This window comes from Synchytrium microbalum (genome assembly GCF_006535985.1).
Source record: "Synchytrium microbalum strain JEL517 chromosome Unknown SmJEL517_scf0011, whole genome shotgun sequence".
In the NCBI taxonomy this organism is placed as follows: Eukaryota; Fungi; Chytridiomycota; class Chytridiomycetes; order Synchytriales; family Synchytriaceae; genus Synchytrium; species Synchytrium microbalum.
This window is the reverse complement of record NW_022158360.1, coordinates 61,010-75,573: the sequence shown is the minus strand read 5'-3', so window position 1 is coordinate 75,573 and position 14,564 is coordinate 61,010. Positions and strand designations below refer to the sequence as shown.

Here is a 14,564-nt window from a genome sequence, read left to right as displayed (position 1 = left end):
CTGCAAGTTTTCTACATATACATTAGTTTACAATCCTACAATGATGGGTAATTTTCAGGACCAGATGTAATTTGACCAGCTTCCTGACCTTGTTGAGCGGTTGACAATCTCTTCGCAAGGGCTGGGACAACAGGCGATCCATATTGACCAACGCTGCTACCACTTGCTCCTCCACCACTTCCACCAGCACCGAATCCACCACCAAATCCACTAGCTCTACTACCCATACTCGTTAAATTTCCCATGCTACTTGATCGACGTGGCGACAAGACATCATTTGCAATCCATTGCCAAATAGTGTGCATTTCGCCCTTGACTTCCATACTAGTTTCTCGTACCATGGCATTACGTGTCACCACATCACTGACTTGCTTCCATATGCGTTCTCGTGATGCATCATCATCTAGATGCCATTTCGTACGTCCTTCTACATCTTTACTGGTTTGTTGTTCACCTGTGCTACCAGATGTGCGAGTCCAGAGCCTTCTACGATGGACGGGTACTGGTAATAAATGATCTCGGAGTTGGTCTACAGTGATACCGGGTAAAGGATAACGATCTGGTTCGTCTTGGTGTTGTTCGTTTGCTTGAGCTAGACTATTAAGCACGTCGTCAACAAGAGATCCTATCATTTTGGACTCTCGAGTGGTCGTTACCGATTTATCATACCACACGGCAGCTAGGATACATGCTAGAGACGTGACTGCCAAGTGTGTAGAGTAGGTACGGATGGTTTGCCACACCGAGGATTTGATACGGCACGAGAAGGATATAATTGGTTCGAGTGACGAAACGAGTAATAAATGACGCCCTGTTTTATCAAATGCCGTCCGTACTGCTGCTGCTGGTAAATGAGTGCTACTACCGGGTGTTATACGACGAAGAAGCAAGTCCCAGTGCTCTTCAAATCGCTGTGATGACCATTTCTGACCTATGGCTAGCTGTAGTTGCCTTTTAGCCTCTGCAGGTGGCATTCCCCACACTCGTCCATTATCCTTAGCCCATGCAGGTATCATGCTTGCTTCATCAGCACTCAACTCACCACACTGAGCTCGTCCAATCCATGACCTGACCACCTGGTCCAAGTGAGATACGAGGCGGTCTACTTGTTGAGCTTGACGAGCTTCGGTAGCCAGTTTATACTTGTTTTCAACACAGGTCATATAGTTGAGGGGGAATATGGTCGTTGGAATGGGAGACAGTGGTTCAAGGATATGCTCGGGATTCTGGCATGATAAAACTGTGTCTCCTACACAAGTTGCACCGGTCGGACAGGATAAGCAAAGATGTGAGGGTAATACATGCACGAGGGGATTCCATCTTCCACCGTGCATGGCTTCCAGATTATTGCTATTATAAGAGTTCGATGGTTCACAATACCCAATAGTATCCTTTACCATATACAACCAGTGCAGTAACAATATAATGAAGACAGAGACCACGACCCTAAATATCATATTGGCAGCTGTGACTTCATTTGGCTTGTCCTCTTTCCTTTCTTTTCGAGGTACGGCCTTCTTCAGAGCGGTTCGTTGAGCTGTTGGTGTTGCTGCGGGTTTGGGAGTAGCGATTCTGGTAGTAGGAGAAGGCAATACAGACTTCCAGTCTTCAAGTTCTATGATGTTACCCGTAGTTTTAGGAGGACTACTACTACCATCATCATCCGTCCATGCTCGTTGCGCAGCTCGTTGACGAGGCTTTGCAGGTTGTCGTTTGGTTGTTTTCCTACTACTACCAGACGGAGCACCAGCACCGTTTCCTCCACTTCCTTCTTCAGCTCCAAATGGTCCATCGAGTCCTGTTTTACTAAAGTTTACATCTGGAGTTCTTGTCTTAAACATGAATGGTTGTGGCGATGCTCCTGTTTTGTTCCTTAATGTGTTTCGTTTAACGGCACTAGCAGGAGTAGTTGCTTCATCATCTGAGAATATGATTCCTCCTGCAGTTCCTGGTGGTGCGACAGATTTACGACGTTTGAGCTTCATTTTGCGATCAGCCGCCTTCTCTGGAGACTCTTCACCACCACTCTGGAATGGATTATCATCGGAGAAGTTGACTTCTTCATCATCGTCGTCAACATTTATAGGAGCTTTCGAGGATGAGGCTCTACTATTTCCAGTTTTGCGTTTCCTTTCGGTGATAGGAGTGGATATAGAAGCTTGACCAGGTCCAGGTGGAGTCGTGGCATGGACTGGTCGAGTATATTCAGCAATCAGTTGCCCTCGTCGAGAAACAATGTGCTGCTGAAACAGGCCTACATAGACCTCCTTTTTCTCTTTCTTTGGAGGCAGAGGGACATCATGAGTTATGAGTATACGCATCAACTCAGGTGTCGTGGCTTTTGATGGGTCATACTCGGGTAGCAAGTAGTTTGGCACGTCGGCTGCTAACATTCTTGTTCTAATTAGTTTTGAGTTGATTCAAGTTAGTTTGCATGATGGAAGAATGAAGATTCAAGGTAATATATGACTGTCTATCGACTGCTTACCCTCTTTCTTACTTTTTCATATGGGGCGTTTTCGTTCAATGAGTTGGTTGCTGCGGATATGATGTTTGGAAAGTTTCAAGAAGGTTGCTGTTGTTTCAGAACGGTGACTGGGCGATCATGCCACGTGGAATAGATCTTGATTAATGTTATTATTTTATAATTATTTTGATTTGCTTACTGAAAGCGATTGGCCTTCAGAACGCGAAAGCCTGTAACGAGGTCAACACACGATGAAGTACCAAACCTAAAATGGATCTATCTATATTTTGTTTGGCGAATATCAATACACAAATTACTTTTTAGGCTTCTTTTTCTTGGGAGCTTCCTTTTCTGGCTCTTCAGTTTCGTCCGATGACTTCTTCTTGGAAGTTCGCTTCTTGGGAGCTTCCTTTTCTGCCTCTTCTGTCACTTCAGCCTCTTCGGCTTTTTTCTCTTCTACCTTCTTCTCGTCTGCCTTCTTCTTGGATACAGGCTTCTTTTCCTTTTCACGCGGAATGTCCTTCAGGAAATGTGCGGGATTCCCTATTGTCATATTTCAGTCAGAGATCAAAGGCAATATCACGAGTAAGCAGCTCAATACACACCAACAACTACTGTGTAGGGAGCAACATCCTTGGTTACTACACTTCCAGCACCCACAACTTCAAAAGAATATTGTGTTAAATGGAGTTCTCAATTGTCGCAACAGTCTCCATACGCGTACCAGCTCCATCTCCAATGGTTACGCCAGGCTAGAGATAATAAGAAAGGTTGGATTGATAAGCATTTGTGAGAGAAATCAAAGTACTCGGCTCGTGCCATTCAGCATTGCTATCAGTCAGGAAGCTTTCCACGGAACATGAGATCGAACCGAGTCACAAACCCATGCATACCAGGATCACAGAGTTGCCACCAATCCAAACGTCGGAACTACAGTATGGTTGAAAGGGCTGTTATGATATCCTGATAAGAAGCGGAATCGTAATGACGCTAACCCTATAGTAACAGGGAAAGCTAATTCAGGACCCATATCCCTTCGAATTTCAGCTTCAAGTGGGTGTGTTGCAGCATAGATAGCGACATTGGGAGCAAACATCACATTGTCACCGATTGTGACCTTGGTATGCAGGTTTGGCATCAGATGATGTGAGTTTTTGGATGCGAGACTATACTCAAAACCTGATCAGGTTCCAATACCTTGTTACAGTCCAAGATGATACAGTTGTGATTCATGTAGACGTTCTTGCCATATGTAATGTTGTACCCATACTAAGAAAAAATGGAAATGAATGGGACAGTGTCACAGCGTGTTCAAAGAAACCGAATCAAGCAAGGCGTACATCACAGTAAAATGGAGGTTCTATGAATGGTGGATCCGTCTTTCCATCATCAACAAGCAACTCCTTCAAAATCTTTGGTAATTCCTCTAAAGCAAACACTGTAACGTCAGAAGACCGACAATCCAATAGTGCAGATCGAAAGTCAGCAATGCTAAATGCGACAGCGATGTACCTCTTTCTCGATCAGGGTGATTGTACTTGCGAATCAATTTCTTGCAAGCTTCACGATCATCTACGAGCTCCTTGTCATTGGCGTTGTATAGCTCACCAGCCAACGCCTTTTCCTTTTCAGTTTTCTTGCCCATATTTTCAGGTTACTAATTGAGGTAGAAATAAATTGGTATCAGAACTCTTGAGCTTAAATTTGTCTTGACTTGCACGTAGATTCAAAATGTTGTGATGCTGGTTGACACCAAGCTCCAGAAAGAGCAAGACAACAAAGGGCTCAATCGAATGCACTCTTGACATGAGTTTAATCCAAATTTTTCCCCTCCAAGCTGCATCTAATCCCTCTTTGCAACCCAAAATGACGAGACATTCATCAAAAAACAAGTCGCAAGCTTACACCAGCACCAAGACTTACTCGCAGTCAATGGAGCTTTGGAAAATTCGTTTTAATATCTCCAACAATTAAAATTTTCGGTGCGTGGAATGCCACCTTACGAAACTCTGCTCGGAATTGAAATGTGATCAAGGTTGACAATATTCACGATGCAAGACCAAGCACGCTAGCTGGCAGCTATCATATGAAATATGGATCTGTCATCTTCGAACGCGTAAAGAAAGCTAGATGAACGTGAGGACTGGCAAAACGTATGTGGATCAGCCAGTCAAGTCTCGACATCAGAATATAGAAGATCACCCATCACCAATTGGCAGCACTGTGTTACGAGACTGTGACGAAGGGACTGAATGGATGGTGGAAGGACGAGGTTATAAAGGAGCTGCTATCCAACAGGCGCTGTCATCTGCAACCAACAGAAAAAAAGAATCCTTGCTACTATGACAATACACTGCCTTCCCAGGCTTTTCGGCGAATACTTTTTGGTAGTACCCCGCCTTGTACGTTACCAACCTTTTCACACTGCAAATCCCGTTATTCAAAGGACCATCCTTTACCAGAGGTTTCAAGTGGTTTCATGACGCGTACTAGTGCCAAAAATCGCTGGATCCACGGTAAGTATAGTAATGACAGCTCTGTCAGCCATTTATTTTGTTACGTCTGTTTGAGGATATCTTCAATAGATTCCCATTGAAGCAACCACTGCTGTTTGTATCCTACAGCAGGGAATACTGCGACAAACATTTTTGGTAAGCGTAGCGAGTTGTACGATCTGAGCTTAAGTGCGAAATTTCTTTTTGCTATTCGTCACGTTCTTATGAGCTCTTCGCGTCGCTTCGCGTTCGAATCTGAGTGCTGAAGTGCTGAAATGGCTAAATCACGACACAACAAATCAAGTTAGTTCTTTAATTGATTTCCTATTGACCTTGGACATGGACAGTAAGCTGGCCTTCAGAGAGCCTTTAAATGTCCTTGATCGCGGTGTCAGTCGACCTTCCATCATCAAGGTGAGCAAGCTTTGAGGATGCCAGCCAAATCATTCAAACTTGGCAAAAACATTCACCAACTAGGCTAAGGCTGGCAACTTTGGAGAGTCGGCTCGTTTGCCAGCAGCAAATATGTCTATGGCAAGAACTCTCCAGGGAGATGTCGAGCCAAGTAATGATCACTACATCAAACATTTTGCTTATGGACATCACGATACTCACAAACTACGCTTTATACTAGTGAGGAAACGATACCAAAAGCAAAACAGCGACATTATCAGAGTCAATGCGCTGTATGCTACACAATTGAGGCGCTTAGAACAAGAAAGATTGAACTTGATTTCACAAACTCTGGACTTGAGCAGCCAGGTGACAAAGCTTACCTTACAAGTAGGAGAAAATCGAAAACTCTGTCGCAAGTTAATGCTTGCGCATCCTGCTGATTATCTTCTTCCTTTTGTATCTGTTGTAGGCTGAAGAACGTGAAATGGAGAAAACGAGTCTTGAATGCAAGATGCAAATGGAAAAGTTTAATGCCATTCAAGTAAGCTTCGTTTTGAACTAATACCAAGATGGATCGTCGCATCTCATCTCAATCTTGTGATTTAATAGGATCTATCGAGAACGACACTGGACATCATGAATTCGTTTACAACTGTCGTCAAGACGAAACTAGCTATGGTGGAATCCAAAGTCATTCCAGAGCTTCAGTCGCTGCTCAAACCACGTGCTTTGGCTTCGTTGAGTGGTGAGTACGGTAGATTTGATCTTCGTTGAGTACGGCTCTCTTGCAACGATTCCTAACTAAGTAGTCACGTCTCTTCAATGTCAGTCTCGGAAACACTTCTACAACATGGAGGTCTAGAAGATCATTCTCCTTCGCTGCGCAAAGTCAGAGCTCATCTAGAATCAGTATGTGTCTTGCTTACACCAATCAATGCAGCAAAGCAAACCAATACCTTACGCCTTCATAGCTTCCAATCTATACATCGCCTTTGAACGAAAAACTTCTTGATGAAGTGGATGCAGCTGATGGCATATTAGAATTGAAGAGCAGCACATGGAGATCTAAGATGGGCGTATCGCCGTGTCGGTATTGTCGAGTTGAAAGGCTTGTTCTCACTAGTAGTTTTTGAATCTAATTCAGCATATTAATAGAGGACTTTCCAAGCTCTGGAGTACCTTGGAGTCCATACCTGAAGAACAGTATGACGAAGAACAATCTGGTAGAACTCATGCAGAGGAATTGCTGTTGCAGGACGAGCTTGAACATGCAGATGCGGTGATTCAAGCAGCTTTGGATAGTCTCTTGATTGATGATGATATTCTCGAGAACACACCTTCGAAACAGCCTATTGTAAAGGAATCCAATATTAGTAACGGTGACTTTTATGATGCTCCTGATAACCTGGCCCATCAAGTCAGTACCGAAATAGAAGCCATCGTGCCAACTATTCCAGCATCAATGCCTCCAACAGTACCTCTTGAACGAGCTACTGAAATAGTTAGTCAGTATGTAAGTGAGGCACATGGTTCACCATCAACCAATGATGGCGAAACATCCATGGACTTATGCTCGCCTGTATCCTTTGATGCCTCGATGACACCTTACGCCGGTCGCAATATGTTGGAGCACCTACGCACATCCATCCATCCATCGCCACTCCGTAATGAAATCGCATCGATGCACTGCATGACAACTCCACATGATCCTCAGGGACTCTTGCCCCAAATCACCAGGAACTTAGACGAGCCTCCACCGTCTCTCTCGCAGTTTGTTGATGAGCAGCTCGTGGAGCAAGTCATTGAACCATCGGAAGAGCCTGTAGAGCCTTCGCAGCTTACGACGTCGAATGATCCCATTCCAAAGTCTCCACCCAAACGACGTCGCCGAGCTCGAACTCCTGCTCCTCGAGCTTTAAAACCTGCTGCTAAGGATATATCGAGTAGTGTTCTAGACGACGATGATAGTTTGGAGCAGACCGATGTCACTGATCTGCAAAAGGAAGCTATCATGACAGACGGAGAGTCTCATAATAAGAGTCCTGGAAGGAAGAAGGACGTTGTATATGAAGAGATAGTCGTACCAGTGGTGTTTTCACCAACAGTCAACAAGCAGCCCCAGAACCTTACTCATACTCCAGGAGGTGATAGTGAGGTAGCAGGTATGTGATTGTTCAGTAACAGAAGAACTACATTTCACCTCCGATGGCAATAACAACACACAACACAACATATAGTGACTCCAGGACTGGTCAAGGCTGCTGCAAAGTCTAAGAAGAAGCGTGCACACACTCCTATGCCTAAATCCGTTGCTAGCATAGTAGCTCCTAGAGCTTCCTCAAGTGTTTCGCCTACTGATGAAAACTGTAAGTATTTGTGTTATGATTCCCATCAAGTCACTCAGTATAGCCAACACATTCTCTCTTGGGTGTTTTTGTACAGTGGCCTTGACACGTATCACTCGTGGCAAGTCCGTCAACTATACTCTTCCATCTCTGCGTACAAAGCTTCGACATGGCGATGCTGGTACATTTGACTTGTCACGCTTATCACGCAATTCTACTACGACAGTCACAACTCCATCATCTGCAAAGTCGACACGATCTCGAAAGAATTCTTCGAATCGTGCGCCTTTTACGGATATCACTCAAGATGTTGTCAACACGTAGGAATGTATATAAGGAGGGGTAACGGTTAGGGGGTTTGTGAGTGCGTCGGAAAAGTGGTTGGTTTTAGTTCAGATTTGTAATAAAAGATATATATATATATATATATACATTTCTTTACCATTTCAATATTCTTGCTCCTTTTGACGATGCTTGGCGAGTGCTCGGAGTGTGTTTTGTTTTCAGGTTTGGGTTATCTCAAATAACCGCCGCAAACCCTCGTCACAAACTTTCCCGCAACAAAGCGAACTCTCTTAACTCATTTTCACAATTTTTGTACTTCGCAAGCATACTTGTCTTCATTTTAAAACACTTGGTAAGTAAGTGTCGCGATCATCACCGTCACTTTGCTGAAATCACCTAACAATTTTTTCACCCTTCAGACACCACAACAGAAACAATGGCTCTTCAACGCCCTACGACAATAAACCCAGACTCTTCATACGCCGACATCACCTTATTTGACAATGGACGGTTCAAGAATGTAGACCGAGACACTGTCGAAACAATTCGTACATTGTTCAAAAAGTGAGCAGTTTTCGTTGTTTTGACATTTTTGGGTTGACCACCAAAACGAGACTCGAATCTTGTACAAAAATCATATTCTACTACTCTTTGCTTGTATATAGACACAACACATCAAACACTGGCCTCATGGACCAATTCGAAGTATCGCGAATGTTTGAAGCTTTAGGTGAAGCCAAGACTGCCACGGAAGTCAGACAGGCTATTGCTGAAGTTGATGCTGATAAGGATGGAAAGATATCGTTTTCGGATTTCTTGGCTGTGAGTTTTTGGCGTGCAACAAAAAACAAAGGATCGCATGTCCAACGATTTGACATATTCCATGATGTTGATATAGATGATTTCAGGACCAGCTCCTGCACCTGATAATGTACCTGTACCAGTCAACGAGGCACCTACTGCAGCTACTGGACGTGCTGCAACGACTGGGTTGAGTGGTCGTGCATTGTTTTTTGAGCAGCAGATGCATGCGTCTGCAAAGTAAGATACAAGTCTTGCATCTTTGATTTCGATACAAGAGCAGCATCTGAAGTTGGTTATGTGGTATAGGAACCCAATTGCTGAAAACAAGGCACAAATCGACGCCCAACTTGCAGAAAAGAAACGTATTGCAAGTGTCCATGCAGCTGAAGAGGAACGTATCCGTGCTGAAAAGGCAGAGGACGAACGCAAGAAGAATGATTCACGATCCAAACTTGCTGCTCGTGCTGTAATTTTCTCTGTCTGACCGCACACTTGAACTCTGTAAAGACTCATTGTTTCCAAAAAGCATGAGATTTGTAGCGATGATATCTCGAATAACAGTATTATATTAATTTGCCTTGTGTGTATTGCGCCTCAATTCCAACACAATGCTGTGTGATGGACCTCGAAATCAGACTCGAAATCAGCACTAGACACAATTCCATCAGAGTCACGAACTTGGGCTATGCCGTACAAGATGGGAATCGGCTATACGAAACCCCCTCCCCCAATTCAGTGCTCAGTAAAGCAATCGACAGGTCGTTTGCGATGCAAATAAGAGGGAAGTACCTCCATAAATTTTATTATCTTTCTTTACAAGTAGGGGGGATCCCATTCGTCCATTCAGAATATATAACATTTTGTGCAAATTGCATATGCGTTTGACATCTAAGTTTCCCTTTCTAATAATTTATTTGCGTGTTGGCGCTTGCATGAATTCCAACCAGTCGAGGGTCAAATGAGTGTTCATGAGTTTGACTCCCCGCATCCCACGACTGCCCTTCCCCTTCTTCTTTGTTGGTTCAGGTGCCTTTGCTTTTGGTTGCTCGGCGACTGCGATCGTTGTCAACTCGACTAGGAACGAAGGTGAGCGGTAGTGAGCAAAAAAGAACATGGAAGCTTTTTTAGAGCAGACGTGACATCAATCAACGAACTTACGCTTCTTCAACTCTTCGTCAACATGTTCAGGATCCACTCGCATCGACTCCCATAGTGCAAGATCAGCTAAGTGAACCAACGAGAATAGGAGTCAGACATGTACTTCACCATCTGGACAAAAAAGCCACAACGACTTTTCAAAGAAAAACTTGCCAGCTGAAATGATGACTGTCCGACACTCTTCACTCTGAGACCAAGGATCATACCATATACTGGCCGGATTGCCAGTCCCCTTTTGTCGTGACAAGATTCTGACCCACCCGTCTTGTGCCAAATCCTGTTTGAGGGAGTGTTGGCAAGCACCCCACCCAAAAACAAGTAACATGCGAGAACTATGATGTAGTACGTACTTCAGCGAATGCACCCAATGATTTGCAGAAAGCGTTGGCAGCTAGATCTTCTTCTACCCTTACAACACCCTTGTTATGGTGTGTTTTGAGCACTTGGAGCAAGTCATTCTTGGTTTTGATCGAGTACTTCCACTGATGAAGCAAGTGTGAGTAGCGATCAGAAGCATTCAAATGCAAGCGATACATGCACTGTAGCATCGCACGGGTGTGGCGTATTGTCTTTACCTTGTATCGTATAGTTTCTCCGTCAGCATTTACTTCAACGTTCAGCTTGTCTTTGAGTGACTTCATGAGCAGAGCATCCTTATTCCAGAGTTGCCCACCCATATGTAATTGCACTTCTGCAAACTTGAAGGCTCTGTCTTCGCTCTAAGCCGTGTTGGAATCAGGCAATGAGATTCGGCAACATCACACACACACGTCCATCATTCAATACTGTTCAACCAATCTGCGAAAATACCTTGATGAGATCAATGATTTTGAACATGCTTTCAGATCTCCAAGCGTCTCTCTGCTTGTCCTTTTCAGTCTTTACAGGAGCATTTGGTTTTGGAGGTGTGTTTGATGCAGGACCATTGGAAGCAGCTTTTGGTTGGCGAGCTTGAGGAGTAGATGATCTGGATGATACGGCCTTTGCGACACCGCCTCCAATAGCTCGAACTGGTAAGATGGTGCAAGAGTTGTATCATGTTACAACATGGCGACAAAGAGAGGGATTGCTTCATGAATAAAGCGGTTTATGGGATAAAAGAAACGCAAGCTTACGTGCTCCTGCGCTTGGCATTGAGTTGGCTTTCTTGAAATTCATTTTCTTGGGCTTCTTTCTTCGTCAGATTGCCCAGAGTCGTGTAGATGACTGAACGTTGACGGTGTTGAATAAAGCACGATGATATACCATACGGACAAGGAGTCAAATATGCCGAAATCATGAAATCGCGTGTATAACATGTTCATTTGACCTCATGAACGAAAGCTGTAGAAATATCGACGTATGAATATGGGGTAGCCCAAACTTTAAGCCAACGGAGATGCGACGCGTTTGACACGGTTCAATCGCTTGTAACTTATAAAAAGCTCGAGGGAGTTACCGTCTGACCTCTTCCACTTCTCGCACTCGTTGTCGCTAAAATAAGCTTTCTTCCAGAACTCATTGGCACGTGAGATCTGGCGATTCAACGAGAGGTTTGGAAGGAGTCAAGGATATTGCCATCATCGGAGGCATCTCATAGAATAGATTGGTAAGGCCCGCATCTGTTGGAAGTCATTTTCTTGTTGGAAATCAACAATCTAACAAACGACACATTCTCCTTTGTTGACATTAGACTAAACAGAGGAAGATGATAAGGTCTAGTGACTTTTACTTGTATAAATACCAAGATTCTCTACGTAGTATCTTTGGGGTCTATGGAACTCTATTCGTGGTGTCATGTATAAGCGTGGCAATCACCTATCAGATTTTTAGATTCTTGTATCCACGAACTCTGACGGTACGCTAGTCATGAAGTTGATTTGCATTGTTTCGGATCAGATAAAGCCATCAAGATTCACCGTGCTGATCAAACCCTGCCTCTCGTAGTATCTTGGAGTTCAAACGAGCACATCATCATCAAAGACCCCTCCAAGCTTCTCACACATCTGGACTACAGGGGGAAGTGATGATAGAGGTGTTCCCAAGTTTTGTAATGCTTGTGGGACTGCTATTGTCTTGCATGGTATTCGATGTCTCGTAAGTATTTGCAAAAATGGGGGCTACTATGAAGAACGAGTCAAGCTCTCACACTCTCCCTCTTAGATATGTGGACGATGTGCACATAAGAACCACCACCACCTGGTCAATAATCAACCGTGCAAGAAGCACTACATCCCAGCATCGACTCCAACACCATCAGCTTCATCGGAAGCAATCACGAGCCTTCCTCATCAATGGGTGGAAGGAAATCTCCACTTGATACCAGATGCACGCTGTGCAGTCTGTCATGTCACTGTAGGTATAGAACCAGGACTACACTCCGAGTACCGTTGCTCGTGGTGTTCAATCATTGTGCATCACCACTGTCTACCCGATCTACCACCACAACCATGCTCGTTAGGACCTATACCTAGCATAGTAGTTCCACCATGGTGCGTATCGCCAAATACCACCCCCGCACCACCACCATCTTCATCATCACCGTCTGCCAAACGACAAACCTCACCAAGTAAACAACTACAGCCTCGTCTACGTGTCGACCTGTCGCAGACTGCTGATGTAAGGCCGCTACTCTGTATTGTCAATCCGAAATCGGGAGCTCAGGATGCTCCTATACTATTGAGGTCGTTGTATCAGATCCTCAATCCGATACAGATTGTAGATACGTCCCGACAGTCTCCTGAAGACGTATTGATGATCTTTTCATCATGCCTGAGTAAATGTCGTGTACTTGTATGTGGTGGTGATGGTACGATTGGTTGGGTGCTCAACGTAAGTTATGTTGTCGACACGGTTTTTTTGTGTGTGGGTTGATGAATGGTCAAGATGACGAATCTCTTAAATTGCTCTAGGTCCTTGACAAGCTATGTCTCAATCCAGATGAGCGACCTCCTGTTGGTACTCTACCAATGGGAACAGGCAATGACTTGGTCAGTTCGATATACCTTGATATAGCATTTGTTTTTTCGCTGCTCACTCACACCTCTTGTTCTTATCTTGAACAGGCTAGGTCCTTAGGTTGGGGAGGAGGTTGGGCTGGAGAAGAACTACTTCCTATCATAGCTGCCATCAACCTAGCTCAAGTGATTGAACTGGATCGATGGAGCATAACAATAGCTTCAGCTCCCAAACCATCATCAAACCCATCTTCGTCTCCAGCTATATTAAACACCAGCATATCAGCATCGACCTCATTAGTATCTCGAACCATGGCCTTCGCTCAACGACCTGCTTTTGCAACCAAGACTCTCGTCTGTACAAACTATTTTAGTGCAGGTGCAGATGCTCGTATCGTGCTCGACTTCCATCGTGCCAGGGAAAGTCAACCTCAGCTCTTCCGAAACCGTCTAATAAATAAAGCCTGGTATGCAGTATTAGGAGGACGACAAGTAGTACTCAACATACTACACTTGATGGGCATGTCAAGCCAACCATCCGAACCAGCATCATCACCAACGGTAATGTCACCGCAGCATACGAAGCTAGTAGGATCGACGCTACAATTAGGATCAAGCCCACCTATAACACTAGACCATCTTGGTGGTGCAATAATATTGAACATATCGTCATATGGTGGTGGCTGCCAGATATACAAGCCTCTGGAAGCATTTGGAGCTCCAAGTCAACTATCAGATGATGGACAATTTGAAGCTCTAGGTGTTGGAGGTCCATTCCACATGGGAGCCTCGATAGCAGGCTTGTCATCACCTGAAATGCTAGGTCAAGCATCCGTAGCACGATTATACTTCCCAATGACGGCCGAAATGGCCATGCAGCTAGATGGTGAACCATTCCTGCAGAAATCGCCATGTACTGTTGATATTGCCTTCCACTCTCGAGTAAAGATGCTAAAACGACGGGGGATTGTGGTTGATGTTGGTGTACGTGATGAGTCGGAAGGAGAAGAAGATGCAACGGCATCATCATCACCAAAAAGTGTGAATGAAGGCAGTTGGACGGATGGGACATTGACAGATGCTGATGGAGATGGTTTGGTGGGATCTTCGTTGGCTGCAGCATCTAGAGTGAAGGCCCGTAGAGCTTGGTCATTCTTTTGGTAGTATGCTGTGGAGGCATTCGATGTATTTTGTTTGGTATCTTTATATATTGTACACAGTAGTTATTGTATAAATCAAAACAACAAACGCAACCATCGACCTCCACGTATCGACCACATGAAGCACGAGGTTTAGACGAATGCGAGATAATTTCCGATATGATGATGATGATCATATCCGATCATTTCGTGATTGATGAAGAGTCCCAGGTCATCATGACCATGTGTCAAAAAAACTTAAGCTACACGTGATAGAATTGGATGTAAAAAGATGGCTAGATCGTGTTGAAATGATCATTGATCTGTATTGTGTGATCAAATCGCGTTAATTGGGCGTCCTTTCTGAGCTGAATTGTTGGACTTTTGTGGTTTATTGCATCGATAACTCGTTCCATCGTTGTCAACATATGCCGGAGCTGGCTGTAAACGAATTGTTTTCAGCAGCTCTAGTATCAAAAGAATGGAATGCTGCTGTAATTTGGAAGTTGTATAGAAGAGTGGACACGAATTGCCCGGGA

At 44.3% G+C, this 14,564-nt stretch overlaps 5 protein-coding genes across 5 annotated transcripts; 2 read left to right on the top strand and 3 right to left on the bottom strand.

Moving 5' to 3' along the window:
- Nucleotides 1-35: 35 nt before the first annotated feature.
- On the bottom strand, nucleotides 36-2,393 carry SmJEL517_g02543 (uncharacterized protein; the record flags this gene model as incomplete). The annotated part of the gene is made up of 1 exon (XM_031168471.1): nucleotides 36-2,393. One exon carries the CDS (start codon nucleotides 2,391-2,393, stop codon nucleotides 36-38), a length of 2,358 nt encoding a protein of 785 aa, XP_031025529.1.
- A 387-nt stretch (nucleotides 2,394-2,780) lies between these two features.
- Nucleotides 2,781-4,112, bottom strand: SmJEL517_g02542 (uncharacterized protein; the record flags this gene model as incomplete). The annotated part of the gene is made up of 8 exons (XM_031168470.1): nucleotides 2,781-3,010; nucleotides 3,073-3,129; nucleotides 3,192-3,219; nucleotides 3,361-3,397; nucleotides 3,463-3,584; nucleotides 3,665-3,736; nucleotides 3,808-3,893; nucleotides 3,980-4,112. The coding sequence occupies 8 exons, from the start codon at nucleotides 4,110-4,112 to the stop codon at nucleotides 2,781-2,783; spliced, it is 765 nt and encodes a 254-aa protein (XP_031025528.1).
- A 4,312-nt stretch (nucleotides 4,113-8,424) lies between these two features.
- On the top strand, nucleotides 8,425-9,276 carry SmJEL517_g02541 (uncharacterized protein; the record flags this gene model as incomplete). Its single annotated transcript, XM_031168469.1, has 4 exons — nucleotides 8,425-8,552; nucleotides 8,654-8,810; nucleotides 8,887-9,029; nucleotides 9,099-9,276. 4 exons carry the CDS (start codon nucleotides 8,425-8,427, stop codon nucleotides 9,274-9,276), a joined length of 606 nt encoding a protein of 201 aa, XP_031025527.1.
- A 426-nt stretch (nucleotides 9,277-9,702) lies between these two features.
- On the bottom strand, nucleotides 9,703-11,108 carry SmJEL517_g02540 (uncharacterized protein; the record flags this gene model as incomplete). The annotated part of the gene is made up of 7 exons (XM_031168468.1): nucleotides 9,703-9,866; nucleotides 9,951-10,016; nucleotides 10,137-10,227; nucleotides 10,301-10,432; nucleotides 10,526-10,669; nucleotides 10,761-10,960; nucleotides 11,066-11,108. 7 exons carry the CDS (start codon nucleotides 11,106-11,108, stop codon nucleotides 9,703-9,705), a joined length of 840 nt encoding a protein of 279 aa, XP_031025526.1.
- A 529-nt stretch (nucleotides 11,109-11,637) lies between these two features.
- SmJEL517_g02539 (diacylglycerol kinase (ATP)) lies at nucleotides 11,638-14,050 on the top strand (the record flags this gene model as incomplete). Its single annotated transcript, XM_031168467.1, has 5 exons — nucleotides 11,638-11,787; nucleotides 11,877-12,026; nucleotides 12,093-12,761; nucleotides 12,842-12,919; nucleotides 12,995-14,050. The coding sequence occupies 5 exons, from the start codon at nucleotides 11,638-11,640 to the stop codon at nucleotides 14,048-14,050; spliced, it is 2,103 nt and encodes a 700-aa protein (XP_031025456.1).
- Nucleotides 14,051-14,564: the final 514 nt, after the last annotated feature.